Genomic DNA, 24,942 nt, shown 5'->3' on the forward strand with positions numbered 1-24,942 from the left:
ATATAAATGCGCGAGCGATAAGGATTAACACAACCAAGAATGGGGAAATGAAGCAAAATACACGCAGAATGGGGCAAGTGGCAAGACAAACTTGAAACAAAAGGGGGAGGGTAAGGGTTCGTAGGCATGCTATAGATGCCGATCCTGCCACGCCTCTGTAGCAAACTAGAAACTATATGGTAGGCAGGGACATTCGGAAAGATGTCAGCTACTTTAGGCAGTGTTCTATCTACCGTAACAGCATAAAAAATGTTTTTAAAAACGGTTCGACTTAATGGTTTGACGGTAAGAGCTGTAATTTTAAGTACTGAAAAATAGAGCTTGTGCAAAATTCCATGAAAAATAAACTGGAAATCTTTAGATTTATACAGCAGCTGAGGAAATTGCCCACTTATTTTCATTTTTTTCCATTTCAAAATACTAATTTTTTTTCACGCTGCATACAGACATGTAACATAATTTTGTTAAAGATTTGATCCAAACTTCAAGTTACCGGCAATATTTTCCATTATACAGAAAACCATGGCAGTTCACAGCAGCTGTGCTTTAATGTACAACAAATCGGGAATCTTTTTTTATTCCACTGATACATTTGCCTTTTAGCGGAATTGGAAGTAACATTTTCTTAACAGCTAAGGTGTGTTTAAATTGTGCCTGTGGTGGTGGGCCCGCACACTCGATGGTGACCCAGAGCTAAACAGAGAAAGACAGAAAATGAAGAAAGACCGAGGAAGATATAGATAGAAAAACAGTCACAAAGGAAGACAACAAAGATGAAAACAAGACGGAGGGAAGAGAGGGGAGGGGGGAGGAGAAATGCGACACGGCGGGAAGGGGAGGGGGCGGAGCGGGTACAATAAACAAGACGGAGGGAAGAGAGGGGAGGGGGGAGTAGAAGTGCGACAGGGGAAATGCGAGACGGCGGGAAGGGGAGGGGGCGGAGCGGGTAAACAAAGACGGACGTGCACGCGCTTTTAAGCTCAATGCGCATGCGCATTGAGCTTAAAAGTCACGGGCACTGCAAGGAATCGCCACGATTCCTTGCAGTGTGGATAAAGAGCGGATAAGTCCCAATACTCTCGCCTTGCTCGATGCGCATGCGCATCGACAGGCGAGACCTAAAAACCTTGTCTAAGAGAACATTTGCACTTAGCTACCTGCTACCACATCTGAGCGTGCGTGCATATGCACAAGTGTGAATGCACTTGCATCCAATCGCCACACCATATTTTCCATGCTTTCTCCCAACTAACAAGGCTGTAATACAGATTGTGGCGTTATACATTAGAGAAGGCCAGTTAAGCCTAAGTGAGAAGGAGTACCATTTAAACCATTATGAAGGCCATTTTTGTTACTCTGTCCTTCTCTCCAGCCATTCACTCTGGATGGGAAAACATATTTCACAGCATAAGGCCTTTAGCAGACGAGGAGGGGCAGGACAAGATTATACACCCAGGGGACAGTTTTGCAGGGGGAGGAGATGGCTAGCAAACAGGGGTAAGGTGTGGAAGAATAATTTAAAAACTTTGCGATTGGAAAGGTGACAGAGTATCTTTGAAAAGGGTTCTTGTGTTATGAAATTATAACTACTAATTGTATTTTAATGGAATGCTGACAGCGCAATTTACCCAGCTGAAGTTGGTGTGGATAAATCAATTCTTGGCAAAAAGATCAGGTCTACACCACAGGAAGAACCTCTTCCATTCCACATCATGTGTTGTACTCTTATTCAGTTTCTTTGCCAGCATCTTAATGCAGTACTATGGTTAAGTTCAAAAAGTCTATATTGCAGAACCTCAGGGGCCATGTAGTTAAACTTAAAGATGTCAAATCTTGATGAACATTTAGCCTTGGAACTTGGCCATAAGATTTTATAATGCGCAGCCGCCTAATGTACCGTCTTTTGGACAAGTGAAGGTTCATGCAGCAGCACAATCAAGGCCAATGTGGGGCAAGTAGTTTCATTCTTAACCTTCATTAGCACCAATTCAATCTGTGGGAAAACGTACATAACATTTCTTGGAACATTTAATCAAAAGGCATTTTACAAAAGATTTCTGCAGGTCCAGCTTTGGCATTTAGATTGTTTCTGCTGTAGTTAAATACTAATTTGAAGGCCCTTATTCCCTAAAAATACTCTCAGCCACCTTATTGCCCAAAACCCATTTGTGATTTTCTTCACAGATACTGCGGAGTGCATCTGTCCATTTTAGAGTCCCAGATAATGCACGGATGTGACTAGTAGACCCCTCAGAATGATCCACCACCAAATAAATCTGTTTAATACCCGTTGTGGAGGTAATAGTTCTGAAGTCACATCGATCTCCAAAGTAAACCGTCTCCCGACTTCGGCATTTAATGTAGCCCCACATAATTCAAGATTTAAGCTGAAATTAAGGGGTTGCGGCATTGAACATCAATACAATAATAACATTTTAAAAAAAACATACCACCTCAGCCCAGGGTCGTAGGTGCTACGTAAGCTATCATCCAATGACACTCGCCCCTCACATTTCCCCCATGACACCATCCGCACTGGCAACACTACATACATCAACTTTAGAGGTATCCACGCTCGCTCCAGAGGCCACTGGCCAAGTGCCCCCCTCCTCCCACCTCCAGTGCGCTGTCCAGCATCTTGCTCAATAGGTCTCAATCACGCTCCACATATTACTCCACCGCAGCCCACTCTTGCAAATCTGTCAGCGGTCTGTGCATGGGAGAGGTGTGGCGCAGCAGCCACCGTGGCTGACTCCAGAGCTTGTGGGTTGGGGGGGTCAGGAGGGGAAGTCATGGTTTGATCCCTGGCAGCACCTCAGCATCCGGTGACTCTGGGAAATAGATCACCTAATCGCCCAGATGGCCCCCAGTGCCTTGAAACCTTAAGATATGAGATGGTCACACTTTACAAGTATGGATTATTATTATTAATATTATGATGCTGTAACGGAGGAGCAGGGTTAGCTATGCAACGCATTGCCAATATCAGCCCTAGCAAGCATCTTACAGGAGGCAAAGAGTGATAGAATCATCTCAACACGGGTGCCTGTAATCCTCTGCAGGTTTCGCACTACCCCCGCCCAGTATTCTCGCAAATGACACCCGTGTCAAGTGCAGAAAGTGGGCTGCGATGCTTCTGCATCTAGAGCAGCTATTATTGGTAAGGAAAGATCGTATGCAAGACCTGCAGTGTGAGGTTCGCTTGATGCAGATAGAAGTGCGCACCTAGGTGACTAAAATGACTAGTAAAGCATGCTTTAAGCGGATTCAGTTCACGACCATGCTTCCTCGGTGAGCGGGTCCGGCAAATCGGCATTCCAGTTGCCACGAACTGCCACCATGTATATATGCCTGTCCCCCTTCTCATTGTATACCGACGGTAGATGAGAACCCCTACTAGATCCTGGGTCCAGTATTGTGGCGAGTGTCAATGACTCGACTGGAAAGTCGGTTCAGATCTCCCGGACCATCCAAAATAAGTTTGGGGCATTCTAAAAACTGACCCAGGCTCACCAGATACAGGCCAGCTTCAGCCAGTCAGATAAAAGCACTGTTCAAGTAAAAAACTCCTACCCTGTGGCAGCCACCAGCTGTCCACTAAGACGGATGCATTAGGAATTTGTTGCAAAGTCATCCTGTGCCCTGGGCACCCCCAACTTTTTGCTGACTGGAACTGGTGGTAACTGACTCTGAATGGCCCCGGGCTCTGTTTAACCAGGCCCTGTGCCAAGTTAAAAGGAACACATTAGAATACAGTTAAGACACCCAACATACACTGCGGTATGGTGGGGTACCCCTGTAATTGGCATGACCTACCCCACAAGCCCCTAGTATGTAATAGGGCAGGGGATTGAAATTACCTAGAAGTCTCCAGTATCCTGGGGCAGGGCAGTTTAGAGGCCATCAGATTTTCTGCACTTGCATGTGTGCAGTGCTGAAGCCTGAGGTCAGTTTAAAAGCTGCACTGGTGGCCAGGACAGCTTTTAAACCTGAAATTGTGCCCAAACTCGACTTTGGGGGTAGGGACCCTTAAAATAAAAACCTACCATGTTTTTGCATGTTCGGGACCCCCAGGGTCACCCTTCGGCATCCCAGGGGTGGGGGGGATCAGTTATCTATAAGGAGCGCACTTATAAAATGAGTTTTTATATGCCTGGGTAAAGTGAAATTGTACATTTCACTCCCCATAGTGTGTTAAAGAGCTGCTCAAATTCGACTTTGGTGCTAGAAGAATTGGGTAAGGATAATCTGCATGATTCAGAACCCCTGAAGTCTCCCCTAGTTGCACAGGGGGTGGGGGTCCTGTAGAAATTAGGGAAATACTTACTAAATATGGTTTTAAAAGCCCTGGTTCTTGAAAAGTGGCCCAGGTAATTTTCCCCATTGCAAACCCCCATGGCCCATAGGTTAACATGGTAGGAAGTGATTGATTAATAAATATTGATAGGAGAGGACTAGCCGGACCAAAGACTTCCCAGAATGGTAGTAGTAAATCCAACATTATTATATTGTTGAATTTCTCCTAAAGTGTACATACAATAAGTTATGAGTCTTTCTTGTTTGTAAGTCCAAATTCAGCCTTTCAGTGGTCTGCCCTGATTGGTCAGAGTTAAGTGGATTAGCCAGGTTGCTGGGAGGGCAGTGTGCTGTTCTATAGGAATGCCAGGCCAGGAGGTGGCTTTGTAAACTATGCTCTTCAAAGGCAGTGGGGAGGCCTGTGTTTCAGTCCATATGACAGTCTTGACCCAGTCAGGGCTAGGCTTAAGGAAGGTATGTGCAGATGGTAGGGGGAGAGTCCATGGAAATAAGACATCCCAGGGGGTGTGTTTAGCATGTGTTTAGCCAGCTCTTACATCCTTGCTGGAAAATCAGTCATTATGGATTTGGAAGAATGAGGCACTCTGGGACAAACTAATGCCACACTCTACAGGATGTGGTCATAACTATAAGGAGTTGCCCTGCTCTCATTGGTCAGCAGTGACCTGGTGCTTGACCCAGAGAATTTTGAATAAGTATCTGAGAGGGGCAGAGCCCTCCAGATCTGCTGCTTGAAACTGAATGAAGCAAGAAGTGCCCTGCTGGAAAGTTTTTTGCTGTGCAAGGAACTCGAAGGCCTGACCTATGAAGACTGCACCATCTGAAACTACAGCCCTGTGGATTACTTTGCTGCCCAAGGACTAAGAGTGGACTCCCTGCAAGCTACAGGTTAACAGAGCTCACCTGGACAGCCCCACAAAGAATTCAAAGCCTTGAGTACCAGTGAATTTGTAAGGGTTTTGTTCAAGTGGATTGCGCAATTGAAGTTTCACACTTTCAAGGACCCTCTTGGAGATTCCAGAACCTTGGATTGTGTGTTGGATACTTTGGGACCCGCAAGCAGAACGCCAGGAAGGTGTTCTAACTGGACCCCGCTTGCTGAAGAAGGCGGCCCACTGCAGTGGTGAGAATTCTTCAGAACAATTTATAAAGGTGTGTCCCTGACAGAGCAAACAAAAAGACTTAAGGGGCACTGTTGGTTTCTAAGCACTAGAAAGTGACTAATCTTTAAAAATTCATATCTCTGGTTCCCTACAGTGGATTATTTTCGTTTTGGTGTCATTTAAAAGATGAAAATATTACCTATTTTTATAAATTGGTGTTGAATTTTTATGTTGTGTTGTGTCTTAATTATTTACTGAAATGGTGTTTTGAATGCTTTACATACCAGTCTTTGAAGTTAAGCCGGTCTGCTCGCAGCCACGTTACCAAGGGTTGAGCAAAGGAATAATTTTCTAAGACCTATGATGAGTCCTATCATGTGTTAGTGGCCTTATTGCCAGTGGCAGACCTACATTTGCCCCTCCCAATAACCCACTTTCCAACAGAATTGTATTGAAATGTGATCTATTAGTAGGTGTAGGTAGGTACCCATCAGTAATAAGGCCACTATCACTATAATAGGTCCAGTCAAGGTCTCAATAAATTATTCCCTTGCTCAACACTTGGTAGCTGACTGCAAGAAGGCAGGCTTAACTTAAGAGACCTGTGTGTAAAGTATTCATTAACACCAATACATTAAGAGACAAAAATCCAACACCAATTTATAAGTACCATATTTTCTGGCGTATAAGGCGACTAGGCGTATAAGACGACCCCCTACTTTTCCTTTAAAATATAGGGTTTGGGCTATATATTTGCTTGCTCATAAAATGACCCAGGCGTATAAGACGACCCCCGACTTTTGAAAAGATTTTCAAGGATTAAAAAGTCGTCTTATACGCCAGAAAATACGGTATAGGAATTGTTTTTAGGATTAAAAGGACACCAAAAGGACAAAAAACACAAATGTAGAGGGCCAGAGATCAGAATTTTTCAAGACCAAATACTTTCTAGAGTCTAAAAATGTAAAGTGTTAACTTGGGATATCTGGTTGCGCTGGACCAGGACAAAGTCAAAGTTTGAGGTTGACTGCAATGGAGCGAAAGTTGGATACACAGAGCGGTAGGGCCTGGTCAGATTTTTTTCCTTCGGCTGTAGTCATTTTTCCAGAGCTTTTTCTCTTCAATTCAAGTGCAGCACCTCATCAGGCCAGGTTTAGAGTTTACGACGGCGGCTTGGTTCAATGCAAGGCCACTGTGAACTCCTGAACGTCTTGAGCTCTGGACCCTTCAGCCGGATGAACTGGAAATCCAGGCTGGTTGTGGTACGACAGTCAGCTTGACTCTCGATGACTGGTCGATCCACTTAAGGCTCTTTTTACCAAAAATTCTCTAAATTTCTGGCACTTATTACAGAAAGTCCTTTAGGGGTTCCAAATTATCCACAACACCAATATAAGGTTGCAGAAGCTCAGAGTTGCTCCAAGGAATGATGGGACTAGTTACCACAATGCACTTGGCCAAATCCTTAAAAGCTCAGCTGAAGGCGGTCAGCCATGCCAATTAGCAGTACCTATGGTATAGGGAAGCCACCCCTCAGATGGATTCCCTGAACCGAGGAGTGTTTGGTACCAAACAATCTCTTAATAAAACCGCATCGATGCCAGAGTTGGATTTCTTAAAACATGTACCCAGAGGGCACCTCAGAAGAGCTACCTGAAATCCTACCAAGCCTGGAGTGGTCTGACTGGCTTTAGGCATCCTGCCACCAACAGATCGGTTTCTGGACTCCTGGGTGGAGAGTCTCCACTCTGGGAATAGAAACCAAGCACATCCTGGGCATAGGTGTCACACTGCATCCCCCAGGATGGGCACAGTCCTCAAGAGAGAAGTTTGAAAGGCCTGGCGCTTTTGGAATGCAATTCCCAATATCTGCTGCTAGCAGTAGATGGCAACCCCAGTTTAGACCCCCCCCACTTTGGACTGAAATCTGGTGGGGAAAAACTAGGAAGGATAGGTTGTGTGCCCACCTCGGCCAACTCCACTCCTAAGGTGTAGGAGAGGTGAAGCAACATCTTTCAATCCCCACCATCTTTAGGCTGGGCGAGAAGGAGGGGGCACTCCACCAATCAGGACTAGGCCTATGCCCCCTGCCAAAGGAGGGTGGCATAATTGAGGGTGTAGACATCCCCCAGGTAAGGTGTCCAGGTTGGTGTGCAAGGGTTTTATTAAACCTTTGAGGTGCCAGACATCTCATACATCAGTTAGACAGCCATTGTTCTGGGCAGTTTCCTTTGTTTACGAAAAAATATATTTAGGGACACGGACGGCCGTCCTATAGTCCTAGCTCTCCATCTTTTGGTTTTCAATCATTGTCCATACCGGTCACTCCCTTAAAATATGCCTAAATTTAGTATTAGGTATGAGATGGTCACATTTTACAAGTATGGATTATTATTATTATGATGGCTCCCCCAGAGACTGAAACTAGTTCTTGCCGACCTAAGGATGAAAAAGACACTTGTAGCGAAGCCTGAAGACACCTACTGACTTGACCCGAGCCCTACCGGCCTGTCTCCAGCATCGTAGACCCTGCAAAAGACTATGACTTTTCTGCATTTAGAGACTTCCAGAACCTGAGGAAGACTGCCTGCCCTTTGACAAAGACCAGAGACTCCCGTGGAGAGCAGATCATTCCACAATAAACCTACGCAAAGGACCCTAGTGACCTCCAGATCCATAAATCCTGCCCACTCTGTACTAGAAGCCTGCTGGCAGGTGGCCCGCCAATCCAGAATAAGCTCCCTAGCAATCCTGACCTCAAGCATTGGTTGACCCCTCCTGGACAGCATGACACCTGAAGACTGAATCAAAAGGCTCCACGCGACCAGCTCCGGTAAGAAGAATCCGACGTCAAAGGACACCCCTACACCAGAAGCCCCTGGTCCATGGCGACCTGGACCAATGGTGCCCCTATGGCCCACACCCCCTCTGCTGTCGCTGGTCTCCCTCCTGCAGCCTGCGGTGCGATGCCTGCAGCCTGTTTGCCCAACAAAGTTATTACATTAAAAAGCATTGGGGCCAGACGCTGTATTTGTACCCTGCCACCACTGTGCCGCACGTTTGGTGCTGCATTGTGCCCCCGTGTTTGCTCTAACACAAAGTTTGCCCTCCTGCAACTAATCTACTTACCTGCAAGCAGTGTGGCTTCGAGCACCACCAGTGTCCATTGAAACACATGAGGCTGATCTCAGAATTTGATCTCTGCACACAGCCGCTCCTGTGCAGCTGGTGATGCAGAATGTATGCTTTCCGGACCCTTGCACTCTGCTGATCGTAAACCTCAATGACTGGAACTGTAAGTTGCATTGTTATTTTCCCTCCGTAGGAAAACACAGAATGGTTTGAAAAGTACATGAAGTATCGACTTTTGAAAGACTAAAATATTTTTTGCTGAAAAACTTACCTTTTTGTGAAGATTTTGGTCTTATAGAAAAACTCAAAGCTTATTTTTCTAAAATTGCTGCGGTCTACTTTTGAGTCATGTCAGTTATTGTTTAATGTGTTTGCAATAAAGGTCTTTACACTCCTCTGTGTTCGGCCTAAGGCTTCTCACCCACTACCACCAACAGAGGACTTTGGGTTTACATTGAGCCCTGTACACTAATGGGGAATCTCTGGAATCTGTGCCCTGTATAACCACCCAGTAGTATACCATATACAGAGCCCGCTTCCTACCCCCAACTACATGGAAGTTTCACTGAAACCTATATTTGGCATAGTGACCCCAAGGGATAGCAGCCCATAGGCTACTAACTTTTACCCCCTTAATACCGCTAAATTGAATATTTAGGTAGCTCCCTGACAAAAGGAATTCAGATTCGACTGACTGAAGAAAGAAGGACAGAGAGCTGAAGCAGCAAGAGCTGCAGACTGCGGGTGGACTTTTTGCCAAACCCTGCCTGCTCCGGTCCTGACAATTGTGACTCGTCTTGCAGCTGTCCATCCTCCAAAAGCCAGAGGTTCTCCAGCACTTCACCAAGCTGCCAGCATCTCCCTTGAAGTAGAGGATCTACTTGCCTGCAGGTACAGACTGCAACGTCCGGTTCACTGTTCTGCTGGTCACCGGGTCCACCAACACAGAAGCCTCCCAGGAAGAGGTCACTGTGCTTCTAGAGATCAGATCAGTCTCCCCAACAAGTGAGAATACACCAGGACCAACTGTAGGCACCTTGCACCAATACCCAGGTACCAGACCCCTTGCAGCAGCCAAAGCTAGTTTCAGTCCAATCTGACTCCGCGCAAAGAACAAGACGCCCACGAGGGACTTCAGCACCGAAAAGGCCAGAAAAAAAAGCAGGCATTAAAAATGCAATAGGCCTCTCCTTTTATTAAGTTAATGCCATTTGCTTTGCTATACAATACCATTAGCAAAGCAAATGGCTTTAACTTAAAGGTGAGACCTATTGCATTTTCAATGCTTGTTTTTAGTGCAAGTGACTGAGAAATGCGCAAAAAGATTCAAGATACAAGTTATCAAAAACTCTCCACCCAAAATAAAGAGCGAGGTGGGGTCACATTCATTATCCAAACCAATGTTTTATGGTGCTATTCTAAAAAATATATGTGCCTAGTTACCTGGATACTAAAACTTTTGTTAGATGATCGCCACCAAGGGACAGAGTTCGGGGGAAGACTAGTTAACATCGAAACTGATCTCACAATCAATCAATATAGGGGAACTTCTAGTTCTTGGATTGGGCTACCACCCAAAGTAGCCTTCCAGTGGTACCAAACGTCACAGGCATGTCTGCTGAAAATATCTGGCTATTGTCAAGATTTGAATTGCCAGGAGCACTAACTGTTACCAAAGAGGCACTACTAAGGTGTAGAAAACTAACAGTGGGAGTTACGGTCCAATCACAACTTCAAATCATAATAATTTCTGTAATTATATGGGGTTAGTGAGATAATTTAAAAGTCTCCAGAATCAAAGTGAGACCACAGTTGGCGGTACACTGCCCTAAGGCTCTAGCAAAGAGGAGAAAACCCTTGTTCCTCGCTGGGGCTATGAAGGGGCAGGAATGGCTGTCTCAAAGTCACTGATGGTACAGGACTGATCTAAGCTGAAGTATACTCAACACACTTGTAATTCTGGAAGGCTTCTCTGCAGGTCCTAGACTTCCTGTTCTTGCTGGATCAGTCATGGCTTGGCAGGGTGTAAAGTCCTCATAGCTCCTGGGTAGGGCCTTCCTTTGAGGTAACCCCGATGAAGGCTTCCGCCAGTGTGGTCTTGCTCTTTATCCTCCTGCTCAGAGCCGGCTACTCGCTAGATGCTGGTTTCTGTTCTGAAGCAGAGTCACCTTCTGAATTCTAGATGAACTATAACTATATAGCCAGGTAGGCCAGTCTGAAAGCCATGGCCAACCAGAACCCCTGCTTGCTTCAGAATTCGGAAACTCTTCCAATCATGGGAGAGCACATCTTCCATGGCTTTTGTAGAGCAAGGAGATGTGGTGGCACCAACCAGTCAAAAAATGTGGATCACTCCCCAACTTTTTGTGAAGTTCTTAATTTTGTAAGGTGATGCCTAAAACGTCTAGGGGCGGGGTGTACAAGTTATTGATTTCAGGGGTGTAAGTCTAAATAGTCAATGGCGCTAGAGCGGGAATAGGATTTGGCACGTATTTGTTGATTTGACTGTTTATGGCAAAAGGAGGGTTCTATGATTGAGCACGAGGTATCCAATGTTTGACTATTAATGCAGATCCTACAACGTAGAGTAATTAAGTTTGTGTGTCAAGACTTTAACAGTAATTTCTCATACTGCAGCAGCCTAAGCCTCAGACCATGTCCTGTATAAGACGCCTTTAGGTTTGAAACATGCAATACACAAGGTGGTTGCACCAAAAAAAAAAAAAAAAAAAAAAAAAAAAAAAAGAAGTCTTACATGTAGGAAGCTCACCCTGTATATACTATACCAAAGTAAGATAGTGTGCAAACAGTCCAGTGGATTCCACAAAGGCTTAGAGGTAAAAGTAGGTAATACCGAGGGACGGAGCTAGCTCGAAAAGATGGCTGCTTGAGCAGAGTGCTCCCCGTCTCGATCCCTATCCTACAAGAATCATGCGTGCTACGCTAAGTATTGCACTTTCAATCTACTATATGAAGTGGAGTAACATGCACAGACCATGGCTGGAGCGAGTTTGAGCGCGCTGACGGTCCCCTGTCATCGCGACGCAGATCTGTGCCTGGTGGTGTGCTCCACCCCTGGGATCTGAGGCCTGTGCTGGAGATCCGTCTGGCAGTTTGGGGAAGACGCTGTTGCCGCCTAGGACTGCTTGGGTGCGAGGCGATGCCTGCGAGGCACTGGGGCGTGCCTGCTCCCTATCCTAGTCTGCTGGGACACCTCAACAGCGGAGGCGTGATCTGGTTGACTGCAGAGCCCTGCCTGGCAGATCAGGAGCGGAGCTGAGAGGAGAGCGCCTGGGGCCGGCTAGAGGGCTCCGGGCGAGGTGTGGTGCACTGCGGCCCTGTCTCCTATGGAGACCCAACCCACATTCAGACGTCCGCTGACCCCTGCTGAGGGGGAGTGCTGCGGGGAGGAGGCGGCAGTCGAGGGCCTAGTGATACCGGCCTCCGCCTGGTTGCTGTGCTGCCCCCCGCCTGCTCTCTACGCGAGTCCCCGGCGTTTGGAGCACATCGCGGCCTCTGAGTCTACGGGGCCTTTGGTGAGGGGGTGCTGCCCTAGGCTTGGGCCCACTGATTGGCGGTCAGGAGAGCTACTGGGACCCGCTTGGCATGGGGGCAGCTACGGCGATACTATCGGCCCAGCATCGCTGAGAAGGCGAGGCAGGACCCATATTACCCACAGGGCAGTGCTGTGTGCCCAACTCAGACTACTACAGCTGGTATGTGACGGCCAGGGGGCTCTTCCAACTGCTCGTCCCCTGCATTGAACATTGCGGCAATGGGGTGGGAGTGCGTGACCCCCTTGGAGCTGTGGTGGCCTGGAACATTGACGCTGGGGTGGCCCCGCTGGATGACAGGAGAGGGGTGGGGGAGTTGAGGCCTGACGCTTGTCGACCCCCTGCCACGTGGCGCTTTCCCTATACTTGGGGCAGCGGAGAGGAGTCAGACGATAGCCCGCCGAGGGCCCCAGTGAGCACCGGGCAGTATGATCCTGCTGCGATCCAGAAGGATGGGGCGCACCGATAGATCACAGCCAAAACTGACTTTTGAATGAAAAGGTGCCAGGTCCAGTGAAAATGCTCCGGGGAGAGATCAATGGGAGAGGGCCCCGGCGGAGGCCCCTCCTCAACAGGATATACGTGGCCTGCTGATAGATATGGAAAAGAACCTGCAGGGAGCCCTCTCGTCGCTGGGCACCAAGATAGATGCGCTTACATACCGCATGCAGGAGCGGCTCGATAAGCACGCAGAGCGCATAGACATGTCCGAGCGCCGCATCACAGGAGGTGGAGGAGGCCCAAACCTCCTTGGACACCGACAATAAACAGATGGGCAGGGCCATACAGTTGCTATTGGATAAGACCGAGGACTTAAAAGCGCGCTGTAGGCGCTGTAATCTCTGACTTACAGGCTTCTACCCGAGAGCACGCCGACCGGGAACATGGAACTCTTTATTGGAAACCTACTGAAGAAGCTCCTCGGTGAGACTGCATTCTCCAACATGTTTGTGGTGGAAAGGGCCCACCGCTCGTTGGGTCCGCGGTCTAAACCAGGGGTGCCGCCAAGGCTCATTATCGCCAAACTGCTCAATTATAGGGACCGCGACACAGCATTGAGGTTGGCGAGGGAAAAGCAACCGCTACAATATGAGGGATCGGTCCTCTCGCTGTTCCCGGACTTCACTGCTAGGGTGCAGGAGGCTCGACGCCAATTCGCTCCAATGAAACGCCAGCTTCGAGACATGGGCACAGACTATGCAATGTTATACCAGACTATGCAATGTTATACCCGGCGAAGCTAAGGGTCAACAGGCAGGGGAAATCCCTAATTTTTACGGACCCTAAAATCCTACAGTGAGCCATCAAGGACTGGCGCAAAGAGGGGTGCCCCTCTACAAATGGAACGGAGGAGGCTTCGGGAGCTCCATTGGATGAGCAGGACTAGCAGTGAATTTTACAATTTAGTTGTGGCCCTTATCAGGGTTTGCGCTAGAGGGAGGTGATGGGTGAAGCCCTGCTCTGGTTCTATTGTTGTTTTCTGTCTTAGTTTGGTGGCTTCTGGAGGGCTGGTGCAATCTCGGAGAGGTGAAATCTAGGATGACGAGTCCTGATGTGGGGACACACCCCAGGAAGCAAGTGTGTTCCTACGAGTGGGACATGATACACAGACATATCCTCATCTGCACTGGACTGTGGGGGTCAGTATGCACTATCCTCTTGTAATGCACACTTTGTTGATTGCGGAGGGCGGGAAGGGCCTTCTACTCAGATGGGAGAATAGCTGATACAGCAGAGGAGTTTCGGAGGATACTTCCCCACCTTTGGTGTTCTTCTATCGATATTTTCTGTTTCACGCTAGCTATTATAGTATTGAGACGGGGGGGGTGGACGGGTGGCTCTGTTACTATGCTGTGTATTGAGTTTGCTTTTTGTGGGCTACCTTTGCCCCTATGTGATACCCACTGTGCTTTGACAAGGGAGGGGGGTTTGCGTGGAATGGGATTGGGACTTTTGGGGGTGAGAGGGGTTGGTGGGAGGGGTTTCGGGGGGGGGGGGGGGGGGGAAGGATGATCGCAGCCTAGTTGGGAATGGGCGGGGTTCGAGGGGGGGAAATTGGTTCTGCTGCAAGTGGACTCACTGGGAAGGACGTGTTCAGTTGCTTTCAAGAGTTGTTGGGGTTGGGGAATGGTTACGAGTTGTGTATTGACAGACTTTTTTGCACAGACACGAAGCGACATTCGATTGGCACAACTATGGACTATACTATGCAGGCATTGTTACGTGAGAGTGCCCCTGAGATGACACAACAGGGAAGCACCCCGGACTCTTACGTTACTGACGTGGAATGTTAGGGGTCTCAATGACCATCGCAAAATTAGGCAAGTCCTACAGTACCTCATGAGACATAATATTGATGAAGCGCTGTTACAAGAGACCCATTTACATCCAGACAGCCCGACACTACGTTAAAGAGGCTTCTCGACTAACATACACGCGGCCGGCTTTACCTCACACGCTAGGGGAGTTGTAACGTGGGTTAACCCCAAGACATCCTTGACACTTACCCCTATTGTGACTGACAGGGAGGGGCGATACACGATCACCAAATGTGCAGGGAAGGGTATGGAGTTTCATATAGTGAATACCTATGGACCTAACTAAGACTACCCTGCTTTCTACACTGATTTAGCTGCCTAAGTCCGAGAATATTGCGGGGGACACGTCCTGTTGGGGGGTGACTTTAACATGACAAGACAGCCCTTGCTGGACAGATCTGATGGCCCTGATCGGCGCCCTTCGGCCTCTGCCAGGGCCCTTGAGGTGGAATGACGCACTTGGGAATGCAGGACGTATGCGATACAGGCACCCTACCCAAGGGGGGTACACCCACTACTCAGCCCCACATGACATCCATACGCGTATTGACTACTGGCTGTCCACTTCACATCTCCTTTCTCAGGTCCGTGCGTGTACGATACTACAGCGCACTTACTCAGACCACTCCCCGATCCTTATCACACTTACTGCGCCGGCACGCCGTCTCCCGCCTTTTGCTTGCCGTTCCCCCCCCTATTCCCTGCTGGACGCTGCCTTCAGGGAGGAGCTAGCTGTGGCCATTGAGGAGTTCTTGGATGCCAACGTTGGCTCAGGCGACTAGTTTTTGACCACCTGGGAGGCCTTTAAGGCGTTCATACGGGGAGTCGTCAGCTCTAAACACGGGGGGGGGGTCCTTAAATCTATTAGAGGACGCCTGACGCTGCTGGAAAGCAAGCTCAAGGATATTGAGGCACAATGCCTGCTAGATAATGGTGCTGACCTCATTTAGGAGCTCGCCCAATCGCTTCGTGAATACCACGAAATGGCTGCTACCGAGGTTAAACATTTGGGAAAATACGCCACTGCGCGATCTATGGAGAGGGGTCCTGGTGCGGCTGGCCAAGCAGCGCAGGAGTAGCACAGCGATCCCGGACTTGAGATCCCACCAGACCGACGAGCCACTAACTGCTGAGCAGGTGGCGGATCGCTTCCGGGAGTTTTATACATCACTACATGCCTCCAGAGGTCCTGCCCCGGAGGAACGTATATTGAATTACTTGACTCATATTGAGCAGCCCTGGCTGACTAACACCACAAATTCTTGGTCAGACCGTTTGAACGGGAGGAAATTGTTTGGGCTCTGCCGTCGATGAGAGCCGGTAGTGCGCCGGGCAGTGATGGACTAACAGTGTCGTTCTATAAAACATTCTGACCTGCTGATCCCACGGCTGCTGACTTGTTGAGGAAATGGCGGAAGCAGGCGAGATGCCCCCTACGATGCGGGAGGCGATAATCGTTGCAATTCTCAAACCTGGGGAAATCCCCGGGGGATTGTTCTTCGTACCACCCGCTATCGTTGCTTAACGTTGATGCAAAGATCTTTGCAAAAATCATTGCTAATCGTCTCAGCCCTATGGTCTCCACCTTAGTAGGCCCTGAGCAGGCGGGCTTTGTCCCCAGCCGTAACCTTACTTATAACTTGAGGACTTTTTTTGCGGCGTTTCAACACACTCGTCTGGAGGTCTCAGCTGTCGCAGTCTTTTTGGACATGGAAAACGCCTTCCACTCGGTCGAGTGGCCTTTCCTGAGACATGTGCTGCGTCACATGGGGTTGGGGGAACTCTTCGTCCAGCTATTAAACACGCTCTACACTTCCCCCCGCGGCCCGGGTTCGCATCAGGTCACTAGTCACGGACCGCTTTCCCGTTGCTTGCGGAATGCGGCAAGGATGCCCCCTTTCCCCTATTCTTTATGCTTTGGTGGCCGAACCTCTTGCGTGCGCTTTGTGTGAATATCACGGGAATCGGGTATACGGTTCCCCCACATACAACCTGATTTTGTCCACATATGTGGAAGACACATTGCTGTATGTGCGCAATCTGGAGTTAAACCTGCCGACGGTGCTGCGCGAGGTTGTCTTATTCGGCTCCCTGTCGGGTATCCACATCAACTGGGCCAAATCGCTCATGTTTCCGCTCACTAAGAGCTTCGATCCGGACTATCCCATTCAGTGGACTACAGAGGCAGTCCGGTACTTGGGGGCTCGACTTCACACCGATTCCGAGGTGGTCCTTAGAGAGAACTATGGGGTAGCTGTCTCCAAGCTGGAGGATGATGTGGCTAAATGGATAACACTTCCTATGTCCTTGATGGGCAGTATTAAAAATTAAATTATCGGTTTAAATGTAGTACTTAGTTGTGGGAGTTGGGTTTCTGGGGTTAGAACCAGGGTTCCCCCAGGGTCAAGGATGCACTCCAAGAGCGCCCTCAGTGGCAATAGGGCAGCCAGGTGCAGAGTGCGGAGGCCCGATGTTATACAATGGGTAATAGGGGGCCTCTTTTTGGTGGCTGCACACAGGCATGCCATGTGGATGTGGTAGCAAAGCTTCTAGGTTTCAGCTCAGGGCAAATGGGGTTGGGGGGTGAATCAGAGTTAGCAAATGAGGTGCATCCACAGAGGCACTGGCGCAGCCGGATGCAGGCTGTACGTCAGGAGCCCTGTTGATGTCAATGGGGAAGCTCCAGTCAGAACAAACATTGCAGACAAACATTTTCTGGCGGCGACCACCGGTTGTATAGTTAAGTTGGGATGGTGGGACTCGGCCAGTTGGGCCACCTAAGGCCGTGGGGCATCGGGTGCAGGGGTGCCTTTAGGCGTCTTGTTTTCCTTACCGGCTCCAGTCACTGATTCTTCAGATAGAAGCTGCAGGCGTCGTTGGGAGACTTGAGGTAGGTCAGGGATCACCAGATCCCAGGTCAGATCGCCAGGGAGACCTCCTTATGGGGTTGGGCCACAGGCATCGGGTGCAGACTTATGGATTTGGCCGGAACCAGAGTGTTGGTGAGCAAATCCGGGACTCACTGGAGACAGTCTTGTTAGGGAAGGCAGGGCAGGTCCTCCGGATTCTGGAGGGGTGCTGGTTGCAGGACACACTAGGATTCCGCTGGAGCAGGTAGAGGTCAGGACAAGCCGCTAGGGCTGGGGACCAGGTCAGTTGGTGTTCTCTTCTTCCTTCAGCACAGCTTTTTCAGTACTTCTCTGAGGAGGTAAAGTTTAGAGTTGCACCTAAATACTACATTTAGGGGCGTTTCAGGTAGGTGCAGGTTGGAACCAATGGGTCCCTTCCTTGGGGTGAGTACACCCGCCATTATGCCAACCTCCAGTGGAAGGGGGTGGGGGGCATAAGCCTCACTAGTTGGTGGGGCCCCACCCTCACCTTCAAGGTGACAGGTGAGATTGGCAAAGGTGGGCACACCTCTCCTATCTTGGTTTTGCCGTCGATTCTCCTGGCCAAAGTGGGGGTCAGAACGGATGGGGGCCAGTTGCTAGGAGCAGCAAATAGCTGCATCAGCTAACCAAGACGGCAAGCTGTTGAAGCTTCGCCTTCATGGACAATGCCCATTCTGAGGGAGGAGGCTTTGCACCTCTGCCCAGGATTTGCTTTGTTTCAGGACCATGAGAGCGGGAAGCTCTCGACCCAGGGGTTCAGAAACATATCTGGGGGTGGCAGCTGGGGGGCAGCCAGGATACTGGAGTTAGGACGTTCTTCGGGGGCCATCTCTAAGATGCCCTCAGAGCGTATTTTGTATTAATCCCACACTGGCATCAGTGTGGGTTTAATGTTGAGAAATTAGATATCAAATTTGCTAGTTTTCAGTAAAGCCATTATGGTGCTGTGGAGTTCGTTATGACAAACTCTCAGACCAGCTTTACTGCACTCACAATGTCTAAGAATGTACTTGGACACTGTAAGGGCAGAGGGCTCATGCACCTGTACCCTCACCAGTGGCATAGTACACCCAGTTACAAGGGGAGCAGACCTACGCCATAGGCAGTGGGTTGTAGGCATGGCAGACAGGGATGCATGCCACGTCGACTTCACTTTGTTCTGCACCAAAACATGCAGCCTGCAAAGGCAGTGTGTGTGTCAGGGTACAAGGCCTCGATGGGTGACAATATGTGCAGCAGCCCTTAGAGGCCCTCTTTGGTCACAGGGCCCTTGGTACCTTTCACAAGGGACTTGCATGTGGCCAGAGAGTTGCCAATTGGGTGTGCAACAGTACCGTTTTAGGGAAAGAAGAAGCCCTGGGTACCCGGTTGGCAGGAACCCAGTCCAAAGAGCATCAACATCAGGCAAAAAGTGCAGGGCAACCATGCAAAAAGGAGCACTTTCCTACACTGCACACTGTATTTAAGTGGTTGTACTAGCACAAAGGAAAGAAAATGACAATTTAGCATGGAAGAAACTTGTAGTAAGTTTGGTATGTGCTGTATTTATATGGGCCGCCTCTGCTGATCCAGTTTACCGTTCCTCCTAGGCTCTCATAATCATTTGACCAAGTGTTGGAAGTTAAGGCCATATTATGCTGGCCTCTGAAAATTAGATTAGCTAACAGCATACAAATTGGTGGATTCATAATTTTCCTCAATTTATTTATAAACTTATGATTGTTTTCAGGAAAATGTTATGAAAGAATGTAGGTTTTTTTTCTGGAATTCTGAGCGGTCACTTTATTATTCACTAATGCACTCTGTATTTGTACGGAGCTTGTACAGTTTTTGTTGCTCAGATCTGTAGCTCATAGGAGAGGTCTCACTCACAGTGAAACCAAATCCAAACTCCTCTTCTCTTCCCCCGGTTACTCCCACTGTTGCTGAAGGTGTGAGGATAGGGTAGTCTTCGTACCACAAGAGCACAATTAATAGCAGTGGTCCCAGAACCTGCTCTACTGGGCATCTCAATAAGAACACAAAGCGGAAAAAAGTTTCAGTTCCAAAGACTACAATACTCTACAGCTATAAAGCAGGTTGAATCTTTGTAAAAGGATCACAGGAAAGAGGAAATTAACACTAATGCACCAAATCCACTACATTCTTCATGTTCAGGTGGTTTGTATGAAGTGGCAATACGAGGCAGAAGCTTACTTGGCTCCAAACAGTGCCCTCTTAGGGCACCCGAAAATGAAGGCCAAATGATGCATGCCCAAAGGAGAAACATTTCATGAAATTACATACAGATTAAGTCTTGTGAGGGATGATAGAATAGGGGTCCAGTGTTCATTAAACGATCCCACACAATATCTAGCCAAATGCTATTATGGTTGTGGTGCTCAAAGAGATAGGGCGATTCACCCAACTCCAATTTGGGTATCAAAGACATGTGTATGAGTATACACACACACACACAGTTGCAGCCTCAAGCGCAAGCTGCATTCAATGTAAATTACAAAAATATACATTCAAAATCACGATCTGTATTCCAACCATCTTTTTAATTATTTTGCCTGTTGCCCTCCAGTGTTTTTAGTTAAAGGCAACACGTGTTTCACTGTTTATGAAGCGTACCCCATGACATACTCCGGGGTAAAAAAAAACAAAATCCCAATTGTAATTCTACATATTCATATGCCACCAACTTTACACCTCCGCTCTGGTGAATTTTGAATCCAGTGCTATATCTGTACAAGATATAGATAACACTCCAACATTGTTTTCCATTATGGATTAGGAGGGTGAACCGATTCCAACCACCAAGATACTGGAGGATTTGAATATACACATTGTTTTAAACATCACGAGTGGGCTCAAAAGCAAATCCAAATAGACTCCCACTCATGTGATAATATAGAGGTATTGTATAAACTAATAGTTGGGGACCTGGATAGCCACAGTCTGAGACGGTGCTGCACCATATTAGTGTGAAGAGAAAACCTAAGCAATAGTGAACAATTGGCTATAAAACTATTGAGAGGATACCAACATCACAATCAGAGAAGCTGATAATGGGGTGGGGGTGCAGGGGGGAATTTGAGGTGATGAATAGAGGGGGAGGGGGGACTATTAACAGGACATCCAGTAACAACTGAATGAACCATTGTGTTATGAAAAAGTTACAGAATTCAATTTGGGACCTTACAAGATCATTAAAGATATGGCATGACATCTCTATTGGACGACGAGGAGTATATATGTATTTTAGGGTTGAGCGGGTGAGATATCCATGTTGTATACCCTTCCCAAAGTGCACAAGGATCTCCCTTTTCCACTGGGGAGACAGATTGTTTATAGTATAGGCTGCTCAACACAGACTTTTGGAATTTGTGGGCATATTCTTGCAGCCTTGTGTCCAATCTTCCGTCTTTTATTAAGGACACAAAACAGATCTTGAGTTTAGTTACTGATATTACATGCAAACTCGGTATGATAATGGCCGCACTGGATGTCGTAGCCTTATATACTAGCATGAGACAGGAATTAGAACATTAAGACACATGTTGGCTTTATGGCTTAAAAAAAATAAGGTCAGCAGGCCGAATATTTTAAAAAGAAGATCATTGGAATACAGATTGTGATACTGAATAGATCAATGTAATTTAACATTGACTGCAGCCGGTGCTCGAGCCCAGAATATGAAATTACAGCGGTTTGGCACCATCTTGCTCAAGGAACAGCTGTAACAGGTCTCAGCTTCCTGGAATGGTATGTGAATTTCTCAATTTCCAATTTGCACATGTATGGATATCTATAAGTCCTTACCTTACAAATGAGACACTGTTAAAAAGCAATCAGATTCATATGTAAACTGAACCGACTGTTGATCTTGATTGGTCTTAATGTGCCACTCTTGCCCTTCCGTGCTACATTTGCCAGATTGGTCTGTGCGGTTAGAAGTCTGCTCTTATGCAGAAGTTAATCTTCATAACGTGGTCTGATGCATTATAGTGAGTTGAGCCAGGGCTATACAAAAACCCAATAAAATATTTAAAACTACCTCCGATATCGGAAGGTGCAGAAGTGGCAAGTGGCTGCCACTTTTGGTGAAAAACTAAAGGAGTAGTCATTAAGCTATGTGCAATAAAATACTAATATGCGGTTTTCATAAATTAATCTGTAAAGTGCACTAAAATGTAAAAGGGTACATTTGTGTATTCCATTACTCTTCCTGAAGACTGATTATTCAATCATTTACAACTATTTGAAGTACACCACATACAACATACAGTGTTAAGAGGTCAGAAAGCTAGGTCAGTTAGACACTTTTTGCTTGGTGCCCATATTCACAAAGGTCCTTGCTTCACTGAAAAAATGAAGTCTATGCCGTCCCTGGAAATGAATGCCAATAGATGACATACACAGTGAGGAGTTAATTTGCTCAAGGAGATTAAACTGTGCTCAATGTGCAGTTAGTTTTCTGAGGTAAAAAAACATCACAAGAAAATTTGCATATAGCGTAGTTTTGCTCCATTTCTATGGGTAAATGTTTGTAAAGCGAGTGCAACTGAACCAGACAACAAAATAAACAAAATGCCTGCAGAAGGTAGACGAAACATGCGTTTTCATGCGGTCAGCATACACTTACGTGATGTGGTTTCCCATGCAAGTAACTGCATTGTGAAAGGATCAATAGATCTGGCTGCATTAGATGCATACATTTGATTGATGCTATATGCATAGGTTTTAATCATTTACACAAATACATAAAAGTACAGACAAATTTAAACCCACAACGTGAATTTATGTTCAGATTACCATATGCCAATGAATGACAAGCAAGATATTATGGACAAGAAAGCTTAAAAGGTAAAAAAGCAAAAATACAAAATTTGTTTCATGCCTTTAAGGAATGGAAATAAACGTTGGTATCTCTAGCACTTCCAAGTCATAACTAACTCTACATACAAATGCAAGTAACAAAAATGTAAGTGTGTAAATAATCATGATGGGCCAGTCTTCTCACTCCAGGCGAAAAATTAAAGAGCGGCTATTAACTCTAGACCCATCACCACAAACTGATCAATGGCAGTGAAAACTGGCCAAGCCAAATGCACTTGGGAGTACATAAACTACTTTGGCCTTACCACGTCCACAGTAGGGCTGCCCGGGTACAAACTCTACTGCGTTGACCCAGTCTTCAATGCATGGCACCGACACAGTTTGTAGGGACTTTTCCACTTCAGTTACAGTTGTGCTCTGCTCTGCAGTTGTGCTCACTTCAGGACACGAGACCTGGTTCAACACTGGGACAGACGAATCCACAGAAGTCCTTCCATCAAGTACCAGCTCCTGGTCCTTTATATGCTCATATCTATCCAGTAAAAACACAGGCGATGAGAGCATGCAACCCGGCAGTCTTGGAAAAAAGGAGTGGAAGTGGAATTATAGGATGTGAAGTGAGGACAACACAAAACATATATACAACATGATCAGATTGGCAAGAAGCATGAAACAATGAAATGGGAAAAGGAACATCAGGAAAAGACGCGATGATGCATAGGAGCAAACACATGAAGAACAGCACACAGCACCCCATCAACAAGTGCTCAAATAGAAACCCTTCACGCAAGGATTGGGGATTCTGCAAAAAAGATGTCCCAAGTGAGCATAAACTCTGGAACAAACGAAAGAGCAGTTCGAGGGCAGCACATAATTTAATGGTTGCGCCAGAATTAGCACATTAGTCTCATTTGGTACTTGCAATTGACAGAATGACAGTTGAGGACTCCAACAGCAGGGATATGTAACAAACGCACAAAGATATGTACAACCAAATGTACATCAGTGTTACCAGCTTCCTTCTGATGGATGGGTAAGCAACAGTTATAGTTCTGAATATTTTAAACACAGATAGATTCCATGTAGGAAACTAAGATGCAATAATCATGTTTGCTAAATACTGCAATAACAAATGGTACTTCAAATCTCATGAAACGTGGGTGTGATGACACAAAGGGGAAATTGGCTTTACTCATCACATCATTCCACAATATTGACAATTATTGGAATTGACTATTACATTGTCCTTGCAATCAAAGAAAAACAGACAAGGCACTCAAAGAACATTTTCAACTCCGTGATTTAATACTAGAGATATATAAATCACTCTAGTGAAACCAAATTGTCACTCCAATCATTTTAATTTTGTAATGAGTATTCTTTCCAGGCCCACCATTCCACATAGATCACTCCCTTCAGCTTCAGGGAGAACCACGCAAGGCTAGTTTTCAAGCTTTGCTATTCATCATGCCATTAGCATAAGCTTCAATCATTAACAAGCACTGGCAATGTCTGCTTATGAATGAAAATGCATTGCGGTCAGAGATTAGTTAAGGCACTCAATAAGTCATCATACACGTAGTGTCTCATCTCTGCACTCATGCATCTATTCACTGACTCATTCTTGCAGTCACTCCGACGGAAGTAATGAAGCACACAGTAGAAGAAAAGAAGCTGCCGTCTAATAAGCACATTGGGATTACGTTTGCAATAATGAAAACTAAACACAGAAACTGGTCTCGGTCTTGAAGTGGTATTGTAAATAGTCTAGTGTGGTCTTAAACTTCCAGCATGGTTGCCACATTTAGAACTACATTTAACCATCTTGGAGTGGTAAAACAATGATATACTATGGACAAAATGCATTCCAAAATGGTCGCCTGGTTTTGAGGAAGTGGCCATTAGAGATGCCTTTGTCATCTCAAAGTCCCCTGTTAGTTCACACTAGATTGGTGTTCTGTATTAGTATCAGAGGTCGGCAGTGCTGAAAGCCATGGAAGATGAAGACGGAACTTGGGATAGGGGAATTTTATCCACACACGTCTTAATCCTCTAGGTACAGATATCAGGGAGGGAGCGACAGCCTTTGTATACAAGCCGATATGGCAGATGAAAGCAGCCACCTTTTATAGATATGCGAATTTAATGGGAAAAATACATTAAAAAAAATAAAAGACTCTTCCATTCCCAAGTCGGACACAAATGTACTTCTTGTACGTCCCAGTCAAGATGCCTGGTAGAGACTTCAATACTAAGGGACACAGGCTAGACCTTTACGAAGGAGAACCAGTAAACAGTCTCCCCAGAGGAGAACAGAGACAAAATGTCCAGTGCCTACATGATCGAATCATGCTGCCATCCCACCAGTCCCTGGCGAAAGTCATAATAGCAACCCTCACTCAAAAAGAACGAAGTCCCTCTTTCAGCACGCAGCTCTCATGCTGCCAAAATAAAAAATATGGAGTACCTCTAATGAACTTGCAAGATTGTCAATACTGAAGGAAAAAGCAATGGCAAAGCCAGCTTAAGCATCCCAGTAAGACTTTGTAATTCATAGCACCAGAGTTAAAAGGTATAGTGTTAGCACCTTCCATGGTTTATGCAATTATTCAAACACCTGCTATCCATCATATTAACACCCTGCACGCTTACAGTAAAATCAAAACACTGCCATTAGATGAGCTTATGGTCTCTGTAATTTTTTAAGTTTCATTTTCTTTATTGAGTTTAAAGCACAAAAATATAAAGATATACTTAACGAAACATTACCACTATCAGTTATGAATTTACAGTTTATCCACAC

General features: G+C 46.6%; 1 protein-coding gene across 3 annotated transcripts in view; it reads right to left on the reverse strand.

The window, feature by feature from the left end:
• Positions 1–24,942, reverse strand: part of MKRN1 (makorin ring finger protein 1) — a 136,741-nt gene that overhangs the window by 67,852 nt on the left and 43,947 nt on the right. For 2 of the 3 annotated variants that reach the window (XM_078668183.1, XM_078668185.1), the window contains exon 3: positions 22,445–22,716. In XM_078668183.1, the coding sequence (XP_078524309.1) occupies positions 22,445–22,716 (272 nt within the window). The remainder of the gene's footprint in view (positions 1–22,444; positions 22,717–24,942) is intronic. The other variant, XM_078668184.1, reaches the window with a different exon arrangement.

Source organism: Lissotriton helveticus, chromosome 1_1, assembly GCF_964261635.1.
Source record: "Lissotriton helveticus chromosome 1_1, aLisHel1.1, whole genome shotgun sequence".
Taxonomy (NCBI): Eukaryota; Metazoa; Chordata; class Amphibia; order Caudata; family Salamandridae; genus Lissotriton; species Lissotriton helveticus.